We start from the raw sequence: 23550 nt of genomic DNA, 5'->3' as shown, positions 1-23550 counted from the left end.
TTCTGCTTCGGCATCTACTGATAGTATGGGTACCTGCATCCGGTGTGGCGGACAGCTTTCAAAACCAGCAACAGGAGTAGTACTCGCAAAATTCAATCTACCGATTGCAGCGGACGAACGGAATGTGGATTGATATCAGCTTGGTTGTGACTTGGAGCAGCATGCAGGAGCTCACAGTATGGGCACGCTGGGAGGGGGCAAACCCCGTTTTCCCTAAAGACTTTTCCGCATCCCCGAAATATCCGCCTCGTATAGTTGGTATAAAGATAAGCTATAAAGGCCGGAAGAAAGGAACCTAAGGCCTCGGTCAGATAGATTCTCTGTTCCAAGCCTCCTTCACACAGTATATGAAGCTGATGATTCGAAGAAACTGTGACAATATGAAGGCAGAACTCTCCGTGTATCTTGGCCTTTGGCTTGTTGCCAATCTAGGACTGGCTACACCAGCCTTGACGTCCTCAGCGCCCATTGTTGATCTGCCGTACGCGCGGTATCAAGGCATTCGAAACACTAACCTGAGGTAAACGCTCCTGCGCATCCAAATCCGTGGACCAGGATCATAACCCTGTAAAACTAGAATCGATGGCTTTTACGGCTTGCCATATGCCGCTCCACCAACCGGTACTTTATGCTGGCGAGCACCAGTGAGCATTGAAAAGGCTGGGATCTTGGCTACGGACTTGGCCCCCAAAAAGACGGTGCTCAATGCGACAAGCCCCGGAACGATCTGCATGCAAGGGAAGCCCATCTGGTTGGAGCAGCTTGACGACCTGGCCAGCGCAGACGGGATGGGCGACTCAGGAGTGGGTATGGTGCAAAGCGAGGACTGTTTGCACTTGGATGTCATTGTGCCCAGCGAGCCGGTGAGCAGCTCGCTGCCGGTCATTGTAATGATTCATGGTGGAGGTAAGGAAGATATTTGCCTCGAATGTAATGGTAAATTGTGGCATACGAGATAGCATATTCATAGGTTACGCGACCGGTAGTTCACTCGATGTAGATGGCAGCCAGTTTGTCTCTGCGGCCCAGGGTCATGTTAATTGGGTACAGATTCAGTACCGGTTGGGCGTCTACGGCTTCCTAGAATCCAAGATATTGCTGAATGATGGGGTCGTCAACGTGGGACTTCTCGACCAGCGTGCCGCCCTAGAATGGGTACAACGTAACATTGTGGCCTTTGGTGGTGATCCCACTCGCGTTACCATCTGGGGCGTCAGCGCCGGTGGGGGTTCTGTTACCTCCCAGATGATGCTCTACGGGGGAGGCAAGCTTCCCTTCCGCGCTGCGATTGCTGAAAACCCTTGGTGGCAGCCGTTGCATGGTAACGAGGTCCTCAAAGCACAATTTAAGCAGGTGCTCAAGGCTAGCGGCTGCACGAACCTGGCATGCCTGCGCTGTCTGCCCGCGGGCAAACTGGCGAATGCTTCGGCGTTGGTGTACGCGTTGGGCTGGGCCGATGGCACCTACGGATTTGGGGACTATTACTTTGGACCTTGTGTCGATGGTGAGATCATCCAGGATCTCCCCTCACTTGAGTTCGCCAAAGGCCGTTTCACCAAAGTGCCGTTACTCGTCGATCACAATGCCAAAGAAGGTATGTATCTCTCTCCCCTTCTCCTCCTCCCATCATGTGTATGTGCGTGTTTGTCCATAAGACTAATATGCAGGCTGGTCATTCACGAACTTCTCCATCGCGAGTCCGAGCGAAGTCAAAGCCGATTTGCAGCAGCTGTGGCCAGACGCCGGCCCATCCTTCTTCAACCGCTTGCTGAATACCCACTATCCGTGGGCCAACTTCACAGGCTCATTCTGGGATGACCCGTTCTATTCTTCGGCGGCCAACACAGTGCCCAGCCCCATCAACAACTCAGCTTTCTACCAGAGGGCCGAGACCTTTGGTGACGCCGTGATCAACTGTCCGACCCACTTCCTTTCCAACACAGTTAGCGATGCACGTCTGCCCGTATACAAGATGCGCTTCGCCGCAGGCCTCCAGATTCACGGCGCGACGAGCTCTTTCCTGCTCTTCGCCAACGAGGCTAATAGCAACGCCACGTTAGCCGCGGTAATGAAAGCCTACTTACTTTCATTTGCCCTGGAGCTTGATCCGAACGTGCAGCGCGCGCCCTCCTCGCCCTTCTGGCCGCTGTACGCCAACTCGAACGCCGGCGAGTTGAATGCTGTCCAGGTCGATAATGAAGCTATTAATACTATCCGTGACAAGGATGCCTCGAGCGAATGTGACTTTTTGCACCGCCAGCCGTACAGTGTTCGAAACTAGTATTTATTTTGCTCATTATGAATCTTAACTTTTCCCCATTCCTTCACGCCTGCTCGAACTCTTTTGTTGGTCTTCTCCACTTTACCCGTCGGTGGCTGGCAAATATCAGGGCTTCTCTTCGTGTCTCTTTCCAGCCACCCCGGAAACCGAACCCAGCATATCGGGAAAATCGAGCCTATTTAGAAGCAATGGTTACTGAATCTACCCATCCCAGGTTCTCAATGATATATAGTTCTTGTCCAATAATATATTCTACTTCGACTACTCACATCGAATAGCACCATCGCAGAATGACGCCCTTAATCAGCCGGCGCTGGTGGCCGAACGCCTAAAAATTCCCTGTTTGGCCACCGTTTGAGCAGTGACTAGTAGCTCCAAAGTCGCGGAGCATACTGCTGGGCCTCTACTAGACCTGGCTTGGAATATCCTCGCATGACGATGGCATCCGCCTGTAGCTGCAGTCCCGCAAGGCGGAAGGGGCGCTCATCCAACGACCAGATTGTAAGAGCTAGGTAGTTCATTCCGTTGTGGTTAAGGATGCCTTCGGGAATGGGGAACCGAGATTGGGGTCCGATGTTATTCACTGAGACACCGGGAGAGGTACGTTAGAACCGGAAATATACATATATACTCAAGAACAGCTTACCGTATTTGCCAAATTGCCAACCGTTGACGAAGAGCACACAGCGAAATTGCGCTGGTTGGCGCGTACGGTCGGTTCCATGCGGCCTGGACGTGGTGTTGGTGAAAACGACACTGATAGGAATGTCATAATCCACGGGAAGATCAAGATTAAAGGTTGTGGTCCAGAAGCCGAGCCCAGGACGGCGGATGAGGGTTGCTGTTGGGGATGAGTGGACTGCCGTGACTGGTTGGTGCAGGAGGGGGCCTCCGGGGAGATGATAGCCCTGGCGCTCAGCAAAGAAGGAGCCTTCGTTTAGGGGACCACGACTGTGATCCACGTAGAGCTCGCCGCCCAGGTTGCCAGTAATCTTCCATGTGATCGCCTCCTTGGCTCGGCCGTGGAGATTAAAGTCCAGCACGCCGCGCGGATCCTTCATGGTGGCTATGTTAGCCGGGAAGTTTAGGTCATAGCCCATGTGATCGATCAGAATGGTGACCACACACGGTGTCCCAGGCTGCAGGCGCGCTAGGGGATAGGTTTGGTTATGGAACATCTCCGCAGGGCTACCGGGCCAAGACCCCAGGTGAGTGTCGTTCAGCCATACCGAGTACCCGTGGGCGTAACCACCCTCTGTCAGTAGATATAGGGCAGTCTCTGAGCCATTCGCGACAAAGGTAGCACGGTATATGAGCGAACCTGAATGGTATCCATAGTCGTTTGCATATAGGGAGAAGGGGGTGGTCAAGTTGCGCGGATTCGTGCTGCGAGTGTGATTGCAGACCGTCCAGCGGCTGTCATTGTAGCTGGTCTTTATCTCTGGTAGGGAGTCTAGAAAATGCCATCGCTGAGCAGACAAGTCTGGTAGCTTAAAGGAAGGGCGTTTGAACGCTAGGGTTCCAGTCAAACGTTGACGGTGCCGGCTTGTGTGGAGGGGCTTGTCGTTGAAAGTAACAGCCGTGACGGCAGGAGGAGCCGCGATGATCTCCAGCTCAGTGGTGGCGTTGAGGTCGCCCGTTAGCTTTAACGTATGTCCCGCGACCTCGGCGGTCCGGAGAAGATAGCCTGCTTTCACAATCACCGAGCTGTTGGCGCGTGACGGGGAAGAGTACCGCTGTATGTGCCCCGGCACGGGGAGATCCAGAACCCAGTAGTTGTAGGCCTCGTTGCGCCACACAAGATAAACTTCCAGTTGGTCTCCAAAATGTACCACTCGGCGAGCGGGCTGGACAGACCACTGGATAACAGTCGCGTTGCAGGAGTCCATGTAGTCTATACGTAGACCGTGCCCTTCAACCGTCGAGGGCGCTCCCAGCGCGCGGGGGACCGCAAACTCATGGCTCTCATCTTCCCCCCGTACAGTACAAGGACCAATTTGGAGCCGTATTTCTTCCAAGAAAATACTTCAGCAGTGGAATATATCAAGTTAATACCCCCAACATCATAGTCGACTACGTGAATCTTCGAGTCCCGCCCTCGCAGGCTCAACGTTCCTCCCAGCTGCGGTACGCTAAGGTTGCCAACCGACGTGGGAAGATGAAGCCGGTATGAGACGTTTTCTTCACTCGCTAACTCGCCATGTCGGACGATATAGAAGCTCGTATCATTGGAGCTCAAGCGGGTGGTAGCCAAGCTGGTTCTGTCGGTGTAGACGCCGTAGCTACCACTGTCGGGCTGTGAGGTAAGGTAGGCAGGTGATGCCTGGAGAAGGCCTGCCTGAAGTTTCAACTCGCTGTACTTCTCCCGAGTGACTTGGCGATTCTCTTTGATAGCAGAGCCGATATCGTACGAGGTATATCCTCCGGGATGTCCTAGGTTGCCCCAGTTGGTGCCGCCAAACATCTATTTCGTCGAAGCCTTATCAGCTTCATGATTCCATTGAGAGCAACAACGATTCTCATACCATATAGAGATTTTGGATTGCAATACGGTAGCCATAATTGAGCTTGTAGAATACACGCTCAAACTCGGGTCCGATGTATGCAGCAGAGGCGTCCACGCCGACCCCTCCCCTACAAGGACTTAGCAGTGGTCCCAATCAAATCGCCGTAGTCCAGACTGACCAAGGATCAGGCACTCCGCCCTGAAATTCGGAGATTGAGAACGGAGACGTCGGGCTTTGTGCCTGGTGAATGGTGTAGTTATACACGAGAAGAGGACTCAGCATTGCTGACCAGTCAGACGTGTTCTGGGCTACTATCTGGTCAGTGATCAAGAAGCAGAAGGGCAAGATTTTAAACTAGAGATACATACATGCAGTACTCCAGCCAAGTGGGTAAGAGTCAAAGGCATACATATCGCCCGCGCCGACTCCAGTACCAGGCGCGAAGTTTCCAACTGGAAAGGCATCATTGACAATAAAAGGGACAATTATGCCCGCCTGCCGAAGCTGATCCTGGACATATGCCATGTATTCCTTCTCAAGACATGAAGAGTCAATGGAGGTAATCGTCATATTATTTACCTGGGTATATCCGTCCTGAGTCACACAGAGTGTGTATTCGTTCTCCGGCTGCACCAGGATGACTGGACCTCCATGAGTGATCTGGGCACTTGCAATAATTCTGCCTATTGCAGCAATGTATGGAGTGATGGCATCGCGATATGCAGCATCCGTTCGCTTGAATGGACCGTCTAAGCGTCCCATCCATCCGGGAAAGCCTCCGCCAGAGACCTCAGAATTGATGTAGGGGCCTGGGCGAGCGATCAGGTAGAGTCCAGCCTCCTGTGCGGCGTCGAAGAACTGCTGAAGTGCGAACACACCAGTAGGGCGGACCTCACCGCGCTCCCCTTCAACCAATGCCCAGTCAATGTAAAAAGAGACCGCGGAATAGCCGAGGGCCCGAATTTTGTGGAGTACGTCGAGCCACAGGCCGGGAGAGGGCAGACGGAAGGGGTGGAATTCCCCGGACAAGAGGATCACCCGCTCCCCATGCACGAAAATGGAATACTCATCCCAAATAACAATATCCTGTAGGAGGGTATTCTTTTGGCCCACTGGAGACGCTGTTCCACTAATACCCGCCGCTACAGATGGGAAGCCAAGGCCCACGCCTAAGATCAGCGAAGCCAACCTGGTGAAAGCAGGTAGAAGCCTCATCATGTGCAGCGCAAAGGGCATGACAAGTTACTTGTACATTATGGATCGACAAGTCCAATCTTATATCTTTTTTTCATACCAGATCTATAAGAGGTGACGGCCAAAGGATGCGAATATGAGTAGGTAATATCTCTTCACTCGCCATGGTATTGGAGCACCCAGGGATATTTTTCGAATATTACAGGGAAGCGGGTGTTTGCATGTCCCCCGCAACTCATGGCCGCGCCCTCCACGGACTTTTACCCAAGATGGCCATCTCTTCAATGTCTTCACCAAAGCTAAGGCAAATAGCTCTGCATCCTGTCGAGCGGCATAGAGAAGCCACGGCTTGCAGCTCACCGATGCACTAACGGGTTCTGCTATCGAGTAGAATTGCAAGCCTCCATAATTAGATATGGACAGGGGACCTGCTGCTAGGCTTCCGAGGGATTTTGCAGACTTGAGTGATAACAACCCCAGGTTTCTACACTCGGGGGCTACCAACCCGAGAAGTGCTTGAAATGCAACTGGAGGGTTTCGGGTTACTGGGCTGAGACATTCACGATGATCCCTGCCGAGCTAATTACACGTGTCTACCGCAGATGGCGGGTTGGTAGTACCCAGTCTCGGGAACTGTCGCACCTGAAACTTGATATTTATCTCGATGCGAGGTCATGAGTCCAAGTTCTCGCAGCTCAGGTGGCACCTTCCTCGGACACCAGGGAACTATATTCAGACCGTAAAAGCCTGGGCTCTGTTCGCCCACCGGTTCAGCGCAGGTTTCCATTCAGGAGTCTTGCAAGGAGGATCCATCAATCTTTCAAGTTTGGCAAGAACACGGGACATGATGTAGAAGCAAGAGATAATCAAGGGACGATTAGAGCATGCTGTTGGGATTGAAACAATAGTTGTTCCAGAGTCGTTGGCAAAGGCTGTCACACGCGGGCAGATCCTTTTTCGCACAAATTTACTGAAATGGAAAAATCCCCGAATAGAAGATGAGCAACGCTCTGAATTACGGGCGAATACAGACAAAGCTTACTCCAAATGGTGCTAGTTAGGAGGCAATGTGCCGAACCCTCCCACAAAGGAATCAGGGAATGCAAACGAATACGAAGCTCCACAAACTGAACCAGAGCTCTTACTGGTTGAGAGGCATCTGGGATCCTGATTCTTTCCACAGGTTCACAGACGAGGAGTCACCCCCCCCCTGCCGCCCTTCGCTTCTTGAAAGTCTCTTTTAGGTAGGCGGCTGACTTCTTCGGCGTCCGCTTGAGCGTTTTGTAGTCAACATGCGTGATACCAAACCTGGGCCCGTACCCTGCCGACCACTCTAGGCAACACATTTAGCAGAGAACGAAGACAAGGGGGATTCTTGCGGCAGTCCGTACCAAAATTGTCCATAAAGCTCCAGGCATAGTACCCGAGCACCTTGACGCCGTCCTGGTAGATTTCCCGCGACATGGCATCCAGATACGTTGCAAAATATTGAATGCGAAACTCATCCTTCACCGCTTGCTCACGCGTCATCTCGCTCTCGCCCGGGCACGGGCAGCCGTTCTCCGTTATGAGAATAGGCACCTGGTATCGCGTCCAGATCCAGGCGAGCAACTTGCGGAACTGCGTGGGTGTCACGCGCAGCCATGTAATTCCGGTGACCGGGCCAATGACCTTGCCTTCGGAGTTGGTATCGAGCTCCTCGACACCCCCGGTGTGGTCTTCTGGCGAGATCGGGTCGGGTCGGGCGCGTGCGTAGTTGGACGTGTAGTGATTAAGCCCGAAGAAGGCAGCGCGACAGACAGGCGCCGTCAGGGAAAGAAGGAGCAGTTCGTCCTCTGTAAACGTGGGCAGGCGATCGCCGGCCAGAGCGCGCATTTCAGGGGGGTAGTCGCGGCCCAGGAAAACGGGGTCTGCAAACCAGCCAAGGTAAAAGATCATGCGGCGGGTGGCTGCCTCCTGGTCTGCAGCACTGGAGGCGTCAAAGGGCTCGAAGAAGTTGGCGTTCAAGACGATTGAGATGCTGCCCTTCTGCGTGGGCTGGAAGTTTGTCGCGTATGCGTGCACGGCACGAGCGTGGGCCAGGATGGTGGTATGCGCAATCTGCCACATGTCCGAGCCCGGCTGCAGCTTCGATCCGTAAACAGCCATGATGAACGGCTCGTTGAAAGTCACCCAGCGGCGCACTCTATCTCCAAAACGAGTAAAGCAGAGGCTCGCATAGTGGACAAAGTCGGCCTGGAATTCGCTCAGGTTGCTCAGCGCACCGTACCGGTCGGTGAGTGCTTTTGGAGTATCCCAATGGTAGAGTGTGACCACGGGCTCGATGCCACGCGCAAGAAGCTGGTTTATGAGTGAATCATAAAACTCGAAACCAGCTTCATTCACCGGGTCACCGCGCCCACCAAGCGGCACAATGCGGGTCCAAGCAATCGAAAAGCGGTACTCTTCAACACCATACTCTGCCAGCAGCTGGACATCCGCGGGCATTCGGTAGTAATGGTCACAGGCCACATCACCGTTCTCGCCATTGGTCAGCGACGGCTCTTGATGAGAGAGGACGTCCCAGACTGAAACGCCTTTGCCGTCCGCAGAGCAAGCGCCCTCAATCTGGTACGCCGAGGTTGCGCATCCCCAGGTCAAGTCAGCCGGCAGCGGCAGCTCTTCTGCAGGGGGAATAGGGATGGTGGCATCACCGGAGAGCACAATTTCATCGGCTCCAAACATGGTAGAGATCTGGCAGTCCGTTGTAACTTGGGCAGGTGGCGCATGGTAAATATCACCCCGCGGGGGTAATTAGCCCGATCGCTTGGAGACGGAGCGAGTTCATCATGCATTCAAATTCGGGCAGATCGTGCCAGAAGACAATTAGATAGAGAATTCGCACACAAACTTCTGACCTTGACTGCTGCAAAACCACAGCAAACAATGACTCTGACGCTTGATCCCGAGTTCGAAAAGGCTGTCGCACCCCTGCGAGCCTTGCTCCCTGTCAGTCCCGATTTCAAGCCGGACGACATCGACGGCCGGCGTCGCTTTGCCAACAGGATAGTCGCCCAGCTCGATGTCACAAATGCTTTGCCATCAGATGTGGAGATCACCAAGCACACTGCAATTTCTGCTGACAACCATGCGGTCCCCGTCTACAGATTTCGCCCCATCAATGTCAAAAGCAACGCTGCCCAGAGCCGGGGCTCGCCAGCTATCCTACACATCCACGGCGGCGGCATGGTTATGGGAGATGTCGCATCAAACAAACACGGTCTTGCCGCGCAGGCAACGAGCTATGGCATTCAAATATTCTCAGTCGAGTACCGGCTGGCCCCGGAGGCCCGTCATCCAACCCTTGTGGAGGACTGCTATGCCGCGTTACTATGGCTGCACAGCAAGTCTTCTAGCTTCCAAATCGATCCTGTCCGAATTGCGATTCTAGGCGAAAGCGCAGGCGGCGGCCTCGCTGCTGGTGTTGCTCTCATGGCTCGCGATCAAGGCCTCTGCCCACCACTTGCCAAGCAGATACTCATCTACCCCATGCTGGATGATCGCAATACTCTTCCTAGCAAGGCAGTCGAGCCATTTGCGGTCTGGAAGACAGCAGACAATGCTGCTGCCTGGAGGGCAGTGCTTGGAGACTTGGCAGGGACTGCCGGCGTGTCGCCGTATGCTGCCCCCGCGCGTGCTACGAATCTCTCCGGGTTGCCTCCAACGTACATCGACGTTGGGGGCCTGGATATTTTTCGGGACGAGGATATGCAGTACGCCATGCGGCTAGCGCAGGCAAATGTGCCTGTGGAGTTCCACCTCTATCCTGGGGTGCCCCATGGGTTTGAAAACGTGTCGGTGGGCATCAGTGTGACGGATAGGGCGTTGGAGAATCGGCGCAGGGCGATCAGTAATATTTGAATACACTCTCTTCTATGTAACAAAATATGCTATCTCTCTAGCCACAATGCGGCGCTATTCGCCTGGAACTGGAAGGTTGCTGATGGCCTTTACTGGCCAGTCCCTTGGCCTTTGGCTGACCAGCGCAAAGTGCCTCTCGCAAGGCCCTGCTACCTCCTCCACCTGAGACCCATTCGGCAGTACGATTTCCATCACCGTCTGCGGCGGCACGCACACTTCCAATGTAAATTGCGTATTATTTAGCCTCCAAGCGACTGAAACCAGCCCATACGGCGTCATGTGCGACGCCTGTGCGGAGGTAAAGTCTGCTCCCACGAGAGGCGCTGCCCTCGACCGCTTCCAGCCAGGTTCGATGCACTGGAGCCCAGCCAACCGCTCATACAGAAACTTGCCGATCGCGCCAAAAGCATAGTGATTAAACGAGGTCATCTCGCCGGGGTTGACAGTTCCATCGGGCTGTAGGCTGTCCCAGCGCTCCCAGATAGTCGTAGCGCCCATAGTAACAGGGTACAGCCAGGAGGGGCAGTTCTTGTTGAGTAGCATTGCATATGCAACCTGGATATGCCCAGATCGGGCAAGGGCTTCGCAAACAAATGGTGTGCCAGCGAAGCCTGTTCCAATTTCAAAGTTATCGCGGCGAACGATCTCAGCCAGACGAGAACCTGCATACTTGGCCTGTGTCTGGCTTAATACGTCAAAGCAGATACACAGAGCGTACGCCGTCTGACTATCAGAAACAAGGCGACCGGTTGCTGTAGTGTATTCGGACAGGAATTCGTTTCGTGTTGCGCGCCATTGCTCAGTCCAAGTTTTGACGTCGTCCGGTTTACCGAGCAGGGACGCTATACGACGCATGAGGCCCAGCGACCGCACAAGAAAGATATTGGCAACGAGCAGAGGATCCGTCAATCCTTTCCAAGGTTTATCGTGAGATGTGGTCGGGTCAAGCCAGTCCTAACGATTTTGGTAAGCGCTTCGTTGACTCAAAGTCCAGAGCGTGCTGGTTGTAGTTCCTTACCCCAAGCTGAAACAATGTGGATTCCCAAAGATGTACCAAGCCTGCCTCATTCTTGGGGATAGTGCTCAGATAGCTACACATTGAACTGTACTGTCGCTCAAGAATCTGGAGGTCGCCGGTGGCTTCATACATATGCCATGGCGCCAATATTGTGACGTCGCCCCAGATCGCACATGGTCTGTTCTTTCCCATCGAGCTCATGGGATTAGGTGCAAAGATAGCAGGCACTCCGTTCTGTATTTTTTGTGTGTATTCCACATCGAGCAGCCAATTCTGAAGGATTCCAAAACAATCATAAAGAAAGGTAGCCGTCGGAGCAAAGACCGCCAGGTCTCCCGTGTATCCGAGGCGCTCGTCACGCTGGGGACAATCTGTGGGAACAGACACGAAGTTACCACGCATGCTCCATTGGATGTTCTCAAAGAGGCGGTTGACTGAGCTGTCTGAGCAAGAGAACAGACCCAATGGGTTCATATCTGTGTAGTATACAACTGCCTCGATGCTAGAGAGGAGTTCAACCCGCTCATGCATCCAGCCCTCGACTTCAACGTAACGGAACCCGTGGAATGTAGATTGCGGCTGCCAGCTCAGATTGGAAGGTGAGTTTTTGCGATGTGTGTATGTGTCCGTAGCTGCTGCGTGCCGAAGGGGTCGCGTACTGATTTCCCCAGACTCCAGCACCTCAGCATGGCGTAGGACGATTCTGTGCCCCTCAGGCCCATGCATGTTTTTTAGGCGGACTACACCAACAAGGTTCTGCCCAAAGTCAACGATCCTTTTGCCGGACTGAGTGCTGGTGCAAGCCACGGGCTGCATCACCGCCTGTGGCCGGACTGGGGGACAGGTCCCAGCGACCAACTTCACAGTCTCTGGTAGCGGGCTTTGCACGACAACAGGGAGCCATTGATCGGAATCGAGGAGCGCACTACTGTCGCCGATTGGTAATGACCAGCCGTCAATTTCGCATCGGGCATCGTACTTCTCGCCATCGTATAACTCTGCCAAGCGTACCGGACCTTGAGCAGCTGACCAAGTTTCATCGGTACAGACTCTGTCTCTCCGGCCGTCGATATACCAGATATCCAACTGTGCCATTACAGCTGTCATGTCGCCCCAGATGTTGCGCTTACCCCCACCAAACCCTAGTCGACCAGCAAACCAACCCTCCGCTACTCGAACACCTAAACAGCTCGCCGTTCCCGCGCCCGGAAGCAGCTTTGTCACATCGTACGTCTGGTACAGTAATCGGTCGTCGTAGTCCGTCCACCCAGGAGCCAGGAAATGGTCTCCCACTCGCTTGCCATCGATCTCCGCCACATACACTCCCTGTGCTGTAATATATAGCCGGGCAGCGGCAACAGCGCCGGTTATGGTAAATTCCCTGCGGAACAAATCCTCTGCCCTTGGTTTTGCAGCATCCAAAGATGCAGGGGCGGAAATGCGTCGGCAATGCCAGTCCTCGGAAGTCTCCAACAGCCCGGTTTCCAGCTCTACCGGGCTGCTCCAATTTGATGATATCCCATCCGTGGCCCAGACGCGGACCCCAATAGCAACACGTTGCTGAGAATGCAGCGGCTCTAGGAAAGGCCAGGGGTTCCAGAGCGACGATGGCGAGCAGATTTTGCCAGAGCTCTGTACATTGGGCGCCTCCAGGGTGTGCTGAAGGTACTGGATTTCGACCTCGTATGCTTCCTGTTGGAACCCAGGTATGTCACCCCGAACCTGCCAGGAAATCCGTGGCTTGGACTCGTGCACACCTAAAGAGTTCGAAAAATCGTAGTGCTCGAAGCGCACATTGGTCACTCTCAGGTCAGGCATGTTGTAGCGCAATTTATGCGTGATGATAGAGGAGACAACTCGACGGTTATTTTCCTCTGATGTTCTCGGCTGACAGTTCCTGATATTCGGGAGCAGCTTCACCGAAGGCGTTGAAGCCACCTGAATCTGTGGCGAGACACAATGCCGAAGTTTAGCCGGCGGATGAGGAGTTGAAATAAAGCCAGTACTAATGCGGGGACCGGGCCTAGGGCATTCCAGCATTGTAGGGCCCCCCGGACTCTCCAGACCCCGGCCTATCTTGGCCCGAACATCTCCTCGTGAGAACGTCCCTTAATTCATGACTTGGTATAAAAACCGATCCGCGTCCAGGCCTTGTTGCGAGGTCTCTCCCTTCAATCCTTATCTGCTCTTTGTCTACATTACGAATCAAACTTTTGCCCACAATGTCTCCAAAAGACTCCTTAGAACAGGCTGAGTCCGTTCAGCACGATGAGAACGCCACCTCTGATGCGGTCGCCAACGTGGGGCTCCTTGTCAACCAGGAACAGCATGACGAAACAGTCCTGCATGCCCTCATCCATAGACCTTGGACAACGCTGTGGATCGCCTACGCCATTTTTGTCATGCTCATCACCAGCTTCGACAACGGCGCCGGCTCGACGGTGATTAGTATCCCTCGTTTCCGTCAAGACTATGGCTCGCCATATGCAGGCAATTTTGTGCTGCCGTCAAAATGGCAGTCTGCCTATTCTGGTGGCCCTACAGCGGCTACAGTCCTCGCTGCCTTTGCTGCTGGATATATATCTGATAAGATTGGGCGCAAGCTGACTTACTTGATCTGCTTTGTCATCGTCTTTGTTGGCATTACGCTTGAAACAGTCAGCCATGGGTCTAACGCCATCTTCTTTGGAGGGAAATTCATTTGTGGATTGGCTATCGGAGGTTTTCTCTCCAATAGCATGACCTATATTGCTGAGGTACCGAAAGTTAACCCGCTCTGGCCAATGTAATTGTCCTAATTACCCGTCTTAGGTTTCACCGTTGGCTCTCAGGGGCATAGCAACCGCTGCAAGTGCTGTTGCTCTGGCACTGGGTCCCTTCATTGTGTCGTTATTGCAAAACGCGTACGGCACTTTGGAATCAGAGTGGGCATACAAGTCTATTTTCGTTGCTCAATATGGAATTACTGCCGTCGCGCTTTTAATATGGCCGTTCATGCCCGAGTTAGTCTGCCCTCATAGTTTGTTTCGACAGCAAAAGTCAATCAAGGCGTCCTCATATTAACCACATAACCAACCTCTTCAGGTCCTCAACTTGGCTAGTTTCCCACGATAAGGAAGAACAGGGGCTCCGCACGCTTAAACGCTTTGGACAAGATGCCAACGAAGCAGGAAGGACTGTCTCAAACATCAAATGGACTCTCGAAATGGCAAGCCGCGAAACTGAAGGGGCCTCCTATCTTGAATGTTTCCGCAAATCGAACCTCCGACGAACTGTTGTCGCGATTGCACCACTCTCCATTCAAGCATTTAGCGGAATTCTATTTGCTGCTTATACAACATACTACACCGAGCTGGCTGGATACTCCATCGAGGAGAGCTACCGGATCAACATCGGAGGCCAGGTCCTCGCCATGGGTGGAAATATCACTTCATGGTTTTTGATTGACCGTGTTGGAAGACGGGACCTGACCTTCTGGGGTGTGGTGCTCATTACGATTGTTCTTACGATCACCGGCGGTCTGGGTACTGTTCCTGAAAGAAGCTATATCCAAGGAACTGTGGCGTTGCTGTTGATGTACGCCTTCCTTTATAATGCAACAATTGGTGCCACGGCCTACACTGCTCTCTCGGAGATTGCAACATCTCGACTACGCGCAAAGACGACGTCTCTTGGCTTGATGCTACAGAGTGCTCTATTTGTAAGTGTGCTTCTTGTTTTCCTCTCCACCTTATCCCCCACCCCAACCCCCACGCCTTTCCTTTCCGTCTTTCCTTGCGCTGCTCTCTTCAGCTGTTCTTCACATCCGCGAAATTCGGCCCACTGACCATGTTACTTCCAACAAATATAGACAATGTGGGCATTTGTACTTCCTTACATCTTCAATCCCGATAAGGCTAACTTAGGCGCCAAAACGGCCTTCATCTTCGCGGGTACTTCCATGATCTGTTGCGTCTACCTGTGGTTCTGCCATCCCGAGACGGCCGGTCGCAGCCTTGAGGAGCTGGACGAGATGTTCATCAAACGTATACCTGCTCGCAAATTCAAGGCATATATCACAGAGGCAGAGCAGAGTGGCGCTGAAATTAAGAAGCAGAAAGATCAGGAAGAGTCCAGGTCGTAAAAATGGAGTGTCCATCGATCATCCTAAGAAAATTTCCGGAGTTTCTCTAACTAGTCCACTGCGGGAAGTCAATCAGCGTAGGCAGCCAAGGATTCTCACCCTCCAATAGACTACCAACATATTCTACCCATGCTTAATCTCGTACTCCTCAACTAGCGCCTGCGCAATTTCATTGACAGTCTCGTACGTAGAGGATGAAATATTGGAGATCCCCCCTTCCACCTCATTTCTCCGAGGGTCAGACGCAATGGCCACATAGGCATCGCCGCAGTCATCCAAGTGCAGCGCGTGGCAGATCGAGTCAGCACGAACAGGGATAACGAGCGGTTGGTTGAACTTGGCAACATAGGTAGCAATCTCAAAAAAGCCATGATAGTAGCTAGCAGAGCGACCGAAGACGTTAGTTGTGCGGACAAGAACAGGTGCGAAAAGATCAGCGTGCTTGAAGATCTCGAGAGAGTGTGTTGCGCGCGGGGTCAGAATAGCTGGCGGGTTGAGCGAGGTTTCTTCAGTGTGCGGCTGCAAGCCCTCCTGACCGTCATAGTGTGGACCCATACCATAGTCCTTGCAGCTGGAAGAGAAGAATACCAGTGGACGGATGCCGCTGTTATTGCTTGACTGGGCGAGAGTGCGGAGGAGCTTGACAACGTTCTGATAATGGCCTTCATAATCATCTGTACTCTCAGATGTAGAGGCAATAGCGTTCAACGTTGGCGGAAGTTGCTTGAGGATGGATTGGTGATTCTCCACGTCGTCGATTTGGCCAATGACGGGGATAATTTCATCTGTTTGGAGAGAGAGAGCTGTCTTTTCCGAGCGGATGAGGCCGTATGTAATCCAACCAGCGCGGGCAAAGGAACGGGCAACGGCATTACCGACATAGCCATTAGCGCCGGTTACAAGGACAGTGCGGTGCATGATGGAGAAGCTGAAGTGCTTGATGGTGAAATGTTTTGTACTGGTGTGCTTCCTTGGTATTATGAGCCAACTGATTTACAAAAACATAGTTGTTTATAACATAATAGTAAGATTACAGAACAGTGCAGATTGTCAAAAGTGTCATGAGAATCTTTTGCAAGGTAACGTACCACCGATGCTGATTTTACCTTCGTAAAGCAGTGATCTGTCCGGGGTAGGTGACTGGTCACTGACTAGTATCCACTGGTTTAAACTAGACAGCTCGTACCTCTGGGCTTAAGCAAAGTGGATAACAGTACGTGAACTGTGGAGTACTAGAGCGGCCGACATGTTTAGAACCAGGCGGAAGGCGATACTTTGTTTTCCTCGCTGTTCTCCGCATTCAGCACTGCCAATAGCATTAGGATTATAAGCCGTAGGCCCGTCAAGTTCCACGGACGTATACTGCTGCGGGAAAGCATTGGTCAGAAATAGAGCTAGAAAAAACGAGTGGACGTCCAACAGATGTGAGAAGATGGCAGTCGGCCGCCATCGGCCGCCGGTACTCTAAGATGGTAGATGACCGCCAAAGAATCAAACTTCAATGCGGTCTTCCGCATTACTTAAAGGTTAAAAAGAAGTTCATGGCATAAAAGGAGTCAGATGACAAATAATACATATCCAATTTGTTCCCAAGGTAGAAGACGGGATTGCGTAATATGGTACATATACACCTCACTCTCTACCCCTTCACCCTTGGAAAAGACTGTTCGTGAGCTGGCATTCTTCTGTTGAACAACGAATAACGGCTCCTTCAGCTCGTTATAGTCTCACTCAGGTCTATGCCAACGGCATTTACTACGGCATGCCGGACTTTCCTGATGTCAAGGGCAAAACGGCTATGTCATGGGTCTTCAGGGGAGATAGCGGTTGCTTCAATCATCATGATTCCAGGGCCGTGTTGAGCTATGCCTCCCAGGTGTGCGATGTGGTAGTCTGTCATATGACCGTCTTGCGTGGAGTTCTGGCACAGAGGAGCGAGGCCGACTCTGTTCTGGAAGGTCACCCCGCGCACCGTCAAGGGCGTGTACAGCTTGGGGACGGGATGGCCGCTGGATTGTGGATTGGCGGCTGTTCCAGCTGGGGGGCTCTGCGCTGGTGTAAAGTAGGAGACGCCGACAGCGGGAGTGTTCTCGATATTGGGGAGGGCCATTCTGTAGTAAATGTGAACGCTAAATGGACAGCTGATGGATGATATCTTCAGGCAGGGCAAGACACGCTCCTATATAGGATACTGTACCTGATCTTCCCGTCCGCTCAGCCGTACTTAAGCCACCATTATCAACACGGCCAGAAGTAAAACAAGCCCTGGGTGTGTTGCTGCTTTTAAGGGTGAGAGACGCTAATTCCGGGGTGAGTGCGGGTGATATGGGTGATAGCGTGGTGAGAATATTACCGCGGGTAGTGGGGGGTGATGGGAGAGTCAGGTCTATATCTAGAGGCAAGTAGCCAAGTATTTAGGTCTATGAAGTGGAATCCTTGTTGATCAAGACTATGGTTCTTTGTTTGAGCCTAAGCACAATGACCTTCTATGAGTAATCCCTATGGCGCTGATTGTTGTGGAATGGTACACTAATTGTGCGCAGACTTTTGGACAGCGAAGTGATCACCTGCCTGGTAGGCCCTACGAAATCTTCATATCAGGTTCACGCCAAGGCGCAAGCTATCGTTTTCTAAAGCCGCAAGCCATTGATGGACTGGAAACCGGAACCAGGCCTGTGACTATTTACTTTGCAGATGTGGGCGAGGCAACCTTCGGAAACTGCTGCGAGTTTGCCTATACGGGTGCTTATTCTGTTCCTCTCGAGCCATTGTCCGCATCTGGGGATATCGACCACTTGCAGGAACGCCTTTTTAATCGGGATATTCTCACTTGCAACATTTTCCATCCCGAGCTATTGCCCCATCTCTACGATGTTGTTGGATAAAAATATTATATGTCCAACAACTGAGCCCTGTTGCACAAAGCGTGCAGATGACTATGCAGAGTTATTGTTGTGTCATGCTCGCATACATCGTTATGCATATAGGTCTGATTGCGCAGCTTTATGTGTCCTCTCGCTCAAATCCCTTGCCCATCTACTTGAAGGCCTTGCCTTGTGCCCTCAAAATATCAAGGATATTGTGAAACTTCTAGAGTTTGTCTTTGACTGGGCCTGGGGACGGCTGACATGATAATTATGTTAACGTTAAATAACGGGATGAATCATAGATTTATGCAGCCGAAAAGGAGGGTCTTCGCAGAATTATGCAATCGCGGTTCACTATGGTGTAGTCTCAACCTCCAAATTCGAGACCGCACCATGCAGAGGCCTACTATATACACTGGCCTGGTCTTCTCCATCAAAGCCGACTCCGAGGCTTGTCATCCAATGCAGAGTCCGTAGATGTAGGAAGATGCGCAAATCTCCCTCCCGCCCTCTTAGCCCAAAATATTTCAATTTCATCCCAGTACCGCTTGAAATGATCCCTCGCCAGCGCGCAGTGCGGGCTACCCGGAAAAGCAACCCCCTTTACCATACAACATCCCTCCAACCCAAACACAGCCTCCGCCTCTCGCCAATGCGCCTCCACATCCTCCCACCGAACCACCCGATCGGCAATAGAATACAGGTACAGCCGGCTTGGTGTCCTTCCAAAAACCCCCGGGTCATTTAGTTGCGCCCGGAGCTCGCGCACAGAACTCATCCACCCGCTCTGCTGGAGCCCTGTCATGACCCTGATAAGCAGGTAGAGCAGGCCCTGTCCAATAGTTTGAGCTAGCACGGAGCGCGGCGGCAAAGAGGCCGTGGCGGCCTCGAATGTGTGCTGGAAGGAGGTATCCCCCGGGCAGCAGTCAAAGATGATTCCGCCAAGATATCTGTCTAGGGATAACGGTGTTTTACCCATCTGCAGGGAGAGAGCAAGTTGGATAGCAGTATTGCATCCGCCATGAGAGAATATATGCAGCAGGACCAAGTTTTCTGTGTACTTGTTTTTACTAACCAAATGCCAAAGCACGGCCCGGGCAGGAGCCAAACGCGCGTGGAGGACACTAAAAGGGTAGAGAGTGATCTCTAAAATATGCGTAGTAATAAGAAGAATGGCCGAGTTGGGATATAGGGCTTGGTAGCCTGATATATATTTTAGGATGCGCGCGGTGGTGGCGCCGCCTAGCCAGGTGCACAGGGTGATTAGGGCGGGGGCAGGCCCGGGCGCTTTTTCTGGAGGTTGAAAAAAGTGGATGTTTTCACCAATAGGCTGCAGAGGATAAAAATGGGCTTCTGCCATGGTGTTCTCTGGCTAAGAGGGATTTTGCGATGTATGGAGGTGATAAAGGGGGGCCGTGTGGAAGTGGAAAAGAAAAGTGTTGGGATAGGTACCTAGAGCCCAACAGTAATTATTGGGGCCATTATATATACTCCGAGTTCCGGGGTGTCAGCCAAGGCGAACTCATTTTTGGGATTATTCAGCCAAGCCAATATCACAGCGCCTCGTTCTTTCACCTTTGCATACACTATTGATGGAGGATACGATGGAGGATACGATACTACCTTTAAGGAATCCCAAGCCCCACATCACGATTGACCCAAAGCTCCCACGGCCCGGTCCGTAACGTCAAATTCACGAACTGTATTGATAAACGCCTCTTAAATGGGACTCCCGTACCGCTCCAAATCAGCACGTCGGCGACAAGCCCCAATTGATACCCATTGGCCGCTCTTCAACCCATGATCACCCAAGCCTGCAGGTCATGGTCAGCGCTCAGGCTCAGCTGACATCTTTCTTACCCATAAGGCTGAGCTATCATGATCCGATCCCTTCCCAACAAAGAAACCTTGATGCTTCTACTCCCTACTTCACTTCTGCTGTGACACGGAACTAAGGATGAGTACGTATTGGCTTCGCGGAGACTGGATGCAGGGTATCATGCAGCAGCCGACCCATGGTTAACAGCGGGTTTATGGCGTTGGATCCCGTATTCAATGAAGCTGGAAACGCGCGGTTAGCTAAGATTGCATGGAATTTCTCCAAGACCAATCAATGTCCTGAGTCAGAAGACCTATTAGAGTGCTAATATAAATAGACACGCCAGCAAAAGGCTGTAAGTTTTAGCCCTGCTTGCTTTTTCCATATCTTACCCTGAAGTACGTGATTGGCTTTCAAGAATAATTGCGTCCCAGCCACAACCTGCTTATTAATCCCTCCATTTCCTTCAAGCAGACGAACCAGAATTTATGTCAGATCGGACCCGTCAGCAATGGAGAATTGCAAATCTCATAAAAACACCAGACCCGCTCAACTGAATTTTTGACCCTTTATTTCACTAAACTTAAACATTTTCAGGCTTGTTGTCCAAGATGGAAAGCGCTGCACAAGCTATCATTTTGACTTTGCTACTTGGTTTGGGGTTTGTTATAGTTCGCTCGGGTGGGAGGTGGAGATCCCCCTTCCTCCCAGAGACACCACTTGGAAGCACCAGAACGAGCCCTCCCAAGGAAGAGGTCGACCGAACCTCCACTTTGCAGTCTTCTCCCCTCCCTGCAAGTTCTGTTACTCCGATCGCAGAGCAGAATCTCCTCCTCCCTTCTTTCAACCAGACTCCTGAGTCAACGCCCGGAAGCATCAGGAATGGCCCTCCCGAGAACAAGGTTGACCAAACCTCCACCTTGCCGCAGCCCTGTCCACTCCCTGCAAGTACCGCTACACAATCAGCTCCCCAGCAAGCAATTCTTCACCGGAAGAAAAATACAGATTACACTATCGGCTGGATCTGCGCCATATTAACTGAATATGTGGCAGCTCAAGAATTTCTGGATGAAGAGCATGAGGGACCAGACTTTATATCGCCCGGCGATACAAATCATTACACACTGGGCAGAATTAAGGATCATAATGTTGTAATCGCTGTCTTACCTAATGGCGAATACGGAACCGCTGCCGCGGCCACAGTAGCCACAAATATCCAGCACAGCTTCCCCAACGTTCGGATTGGATTAATGGTTGGCATTGGTGGCGGTGTCCCAAGCGAGAGGCATGACATTCGCCTGGGCGATGTTGTGGTCAGTTCAACCACCAACGATAAAGGTGGTGTGTTCCAGTATGATTTTGGCAAGACAATACAGGGTCGTTCTTTTCAACACACTCGATTTCTAAATCAGCCTCCGACAGCTCTCCGTACTGCACTGACAGGACTGCAAGCGTACTACAAGAGAAAGGGGCACCATATTGAGAGCACAATCAACAGCATCCTGAACCGGAACCCGCGTCTTCGACAAGAGTATGGGCGCCCGCCAGGAAACCCCGATACCCTGTTCAGAGCCGAAGTAATCCATAATACAAAGGGCTGTGCGGAATTTTGTGCTAGTAATCCATCGAATATTGTCCAGCGGCACGCGAGAACTACAAACGAATCGAACCCAGCTATTCACTATGGGCTCATCGCTTCTGCAAACCAAGTAATGAAGGACGCATTGGTACGCGATCAGCTGGCAGCTGATAATGATATCCTCTGTTTTGAAATGGAGGCCGCAGGGTTGATGAATCATTTTCCTTGCCTTGTTATTCGCGGTATATGTGACTATTCGGACTCGCATAAGAATAAGGAGTGGCAAGGCTTTGCAGCGATGACAGCGGCTGCGTATGCGAAAGATATGATCTGCCAGATTCGTCCAAGTTTGGTTGAGGCTGAGAAGAAGCTCGGTGAAATTTTAATTGGTATTTAAGTCTTTGATAATCATATTATCCATATGTGTTAATTCTGTCTGCAGGCCTCCATGATACTGTCAAAGAGAGCAAGGACATAGCAAAGGAGCAGCTTAAAGCTCAGAATAATATCGCCAAAGAAAGGTTGTTAGACAAAGAAGAAAAGTGTCACCAGCTGTTCCGCCTTACCAGTGACAGCGGTGGTGAAGCCACGTATGAGTGGTACAAGAATCGAGTGGAGGAGAGGGTCGACAACACGTGCATGTGGTTCCTCCAGCACGACAACTTCCAGAAGTGGTTGCAATCTGAGTCTGGTCCCTTGCTAGTCTCAGCGGATCCTGGCTGTGGAAAGTCGGTGCTGGCCCGGTACCTGGTTGACAGTTACCTGCCGCGATCAGTAACAATCTGCTACTTCTTCTTTAAAGATAATCTCCAGGACAAAGTCCGGCAAGCACTTTGCGCGCTACTTCACCAACTCTTCTCTCAGAAGCCATATCTAATCAAACACGCCATGTCAGAGTACAGCAAGGATGGGGAAGGTCTGATTAACTCGACGGAATCGCTGTGGAAGGTTCTACGAGACGCGATTGGAGATCCCCAGGCAGGGCCAATAATCATGGTCCTTGATGCCCTAGACGAATGCCGCGCATCAGAACTTCCGGACCTGACGCGAAATGTGGAGAGTCAATTCCGTGGGGGCCAAGGCAAGCTAAAGTATCTCCTAACTTGCCGTCCATATGAGTCGATTGTATCTAGATTCAGCAGCTTATTGCACACCTTCCCGAATATTCGTATACCAGGAGAGGAAGAGTCGGAAATTATTAGTCATGAGGTAAATCATGTCATCACGCACAAGGTCAATTGGCTGTCGCAGAGGAAGAATCTCTCATCCAAAGTCCAAAAGAAATTGGACGAAGGACTGCGGAAGACTCCCCACCGCACTTATCTCTGGGTATACCTTGTCTTTAACTACTTGGAGGAAGAAGACTTCAAAAAAACAGAGAAAGGGGCCGAGTCTGCCTTAAAGATCCTTCCACGAAGTGTTAACGCGGCATATGAGCGAATTCTTAACAAGTCTAAGGACTACTTGATGGTTCGAAAGGTCTTGAGTATTATCTTGGCCGCGAGTCGACCACTAACACTTCTGGAGATGAACATTGCTGTGAATGTGGACGAGACATCACATTTTCTAGATGACCTTGATTTGGAGGGTGAAGATGACTTCAAATCACGCCTTAGAACATTATGTGGATTGTTCATCTCAATATACCAGGGCAGGATTCATTTTCTCCACCAAACGGCTCGCGAGTTTCTTCTGGAAGACTTGGTATCATCCAGTACTACTCCATTAGAGCAAGGCTGGTATCACTCCATTGCTATTACTCAGGCACATGAGGTTCTTGCAACTGTCTGCGTGCGCTATCTCAATTTCTTTAATTCTGATACAGACGCAGATGAAGATCATAGCAACATCCCGGACAGCCATGACTTCCTACATTACTCAGCCGAAACCTGGACTACTCACTTTCGCGAGGCCAATATCATTCCAACGGCTGCCATACTACCCTCTGCCCTTAGAATTTGTGACGGTAGTTCAAGAAGCTATGCAGCATGGTTTAACATCTTCTGGGAAACTACAAGTTTAAAAGATACCAAGGATTTATCGAATCTTGTGCTCGCATCATACTGCGGGCATTATGCAATCGCCAAGATACTACTTGAACAGGGTGCGGATGTGGAATCCAAGGACTCTGAGTATGGCCAAACACCTCTATCATGGGCTGTAACACATGGACACAAGGAGGTTGTTCAGCTTCTTATTCAAACAGGAAAGGTGAATATGGATTCCACGGACTTTAAATATGGCCGAACACCTCTATCATGG

The 23550-nt window shown here is 51.6% G+C and overlaps 10 protein-coding genes across 10 annotated transcripts in view; 4 read left to right on the top strand and 6 right to left on the bottom strand.

The window, feature by feature from the left end:
- Positions 1–380: 380 nt before the first annotated feature.
- Positions 381–2281, top strand: BDV14DRAFT_202731 (Alpha/Beta hydrolase protein; the record flags this gene model as incomplete). Its single annotated transcript, XM_073774110.1, has 4 exons — positions 381–520; positions 578–906; positions 971–1594; positions 1668–2281. The coding sequence occupies 4 exons, from the start codon at positions 381–383 to the stop codon at positions 2279–2281; spliced, it is 1707 nt and encodes a 568-aa protein (XP_073625541.1).
- Positions 2282–2646: 365 nt separating this feature from the next.
- BDV14DRAFT_210556 (glycoside hydrolase family 35 protein) lies at positions 2647–6003 on the bottom strand (the record flags this gene model as incomplete). Its single annotated transcript, XM_073775920.1, has 7 exons — positions 2647–2864; positions 2928–4140; positions 4188–4745; positions 4807–4915; positions 4967–5096; positions 5157–5853; positions 5902–6003. 7 exons carry the CDS (start codon positions 6001–6003, stop codon positions 2647–2649), a joined length of 3027 nt encoding a protein of 1008 aa, XP_073625540.1.
- A 1178-nt stretch (positions 6004–7181) lies between these two features.
- On the bottom strand, positions 7182–8737 carry BDV14DRAFT_210554 (glycoside hydrolase superfamily; the record flags this gene model as incomplete). Its single annotated transcript, XM_073775919.1, has 2 exons — positions 7374–8737; positions 7182–7315 (listed from the first exon to the last, which is right to left on the bottom strand). Exons 1-2 carry the CDS (start codon positions 8704–8706, stop codon positions 7182–7184), a joined length of 1467 nt encoding a protein of 488 aa, XP_073625539.1. The 5' UTR covers positions 8707–8737.
- A 170-nt stretch (positions 8738–8907) lies between these two features.
- On the top strand, positions 8908–9882 carry BDV14DRAFT_191518 (alpha/beta hydrolase; the record flags this gene model as incomplete). Its single annotated transcript, XM_073771504.1, has 1 exon — positions 8908–9882. One exon carries the CDS (start codon positions 8908–8910, stop codon positions 9880–9882), a length of 975 nt encoding a protein of 324 aa, XP_073625538.1.
- Positions 9883–9936: 54 nt separating this feature from the next.
- On the bottom strand, positions 9937–12718 carry BDV14DRAFT_202727 (alpha-L-rhamnosidase; the record flags this gene model as incomplete). Its single annotated transcript, XM_073774109.1, has 2 exons — positions 9937–10836; positions 10901–12718. The coding sequence occupies 2 exons, from the start codon at positions 12716–12718 to the stop codon at positions 9937–9939; spliced, it is 2718 nt and encodes a 905-aa protein (XP_073625537.1).
- Positions 12719–13122: 404 nt separating this feature from the next.
- Positions 13123–15023, top strand: BDV14DRAFT_191516 (general substrate transporter; the record flags this gene model as incomplete). The annotated part of the gene is made up of 4 exons (XM_073771503.1): positions 13123–13656; positions 13712–13902; positions 13985–14600; positions 14751–15023. 4 exons carry the CDS (start codon positions 13123–13125, stop codon positions 15021–15023), a joined length of 1614 nt encoding a protein of 537 aa, XP_073625536.1.
- Positions 15024–15146: 123 nt separating this feature from the next.
- Positions 15147–15941, bottom strand: BDV14DRAFT_202725 (NAD-dependent epimerase/dehydratase family protein; the record flags this gene model as incomplete). The annotated part of the gene is made up of 1 exon (XM_073774108.1): positions 15147–15941. The coding sequence occupies one exon, from the start codon at positions 15939–15941 to the stop codon at positions 15147–15149; it is 795 nt and encodes a 264-aa protein (XP_073625535.1).
- Positions 15942–16824: 883 nt separating this feature from the next.
- On the bottom strand, positions 16825–17133 carry BDV14DRAFT_202724 (uncharacterized protein; the record flags this gene model as incomplete). Its single annotated transcript, XM_073774107.1, has 1 exon — positions 16825–17133. The coding sequence occupies one exon, from the start codon at positions 17131–17133 to the stop codon at positions 16825–16827; it is 309 nt and encodes a 102-aa protein (XP_073625534.1).
- A 1002-nt stretch (positions 17134–18135) lies between these two features.
- Positions 18136–19332, bottom strand: BDV14DRAFT_178245 (TMEM53 family protein). Its single transcript, XM_073769548.1, has one exon. The coding sequence runs from the start codon at positions 19248–19250 to the stop codon at positions 18324–18326; it is 927 nt and encodes a 308-aa protein (XP_073625533.1). The 5' UTR covers positions 19251–19332; the 3' UTR covers positions 18136–18323.
- Positions 19333–20057: 725 nt separating this feature from the next.
- The window catches only part of BDV14DRAFT_105812 (uncharacterized protein), a 4293-nt gene continuing 800 nt past the window's right edge, over positions 20058–23550 (top strand). The window contains exons 1-2 of the mRNA XM_073765581.1: positions 20058–21677; positions 21731–23469. Coding sequence (XP_073625532.1) covers positions 20321–21677; positions 21731–23469 — 3096 coding nt within the window. The 5' untranslated portion in view covers positions 20058–20320. The remainder of the gene's footprint in view (positions 21678–21730; positions 23470–23550) is intronic.

This window comes from Aspergillus stella-maris (assembly GCF_047715825.1).
Source record: "Aspergillus stella-maris strain CBS 113639 unplaced genomic scaffold BDV14scaffold_50, whole genome shotgun sequence".
In the NCBI taxonomy this organism is placed as follows: domain Eukaryota; kingdom Fungi; phylum Ascomycota; class Eurotiomycetes; order Eurotiales; family Aspergillaceae; genus Aspergillus; species Aspergillus stella-maris.
Note: the sequence above shows the minus strand (reverse complement) of the source record. Positions and strands in the feature narration are given on the sequence as shown.

What these genes read in the sequence shown, in the direction of transcription:
- BDV14DRAFT_178245 (XM_073769548.1), bottom strand. Translation starts at nt 19,250, where the DNA reads ATGGCAGAAGCCCATTTTTATCCTCTGCAGCCTATTGGTGAAAACATC.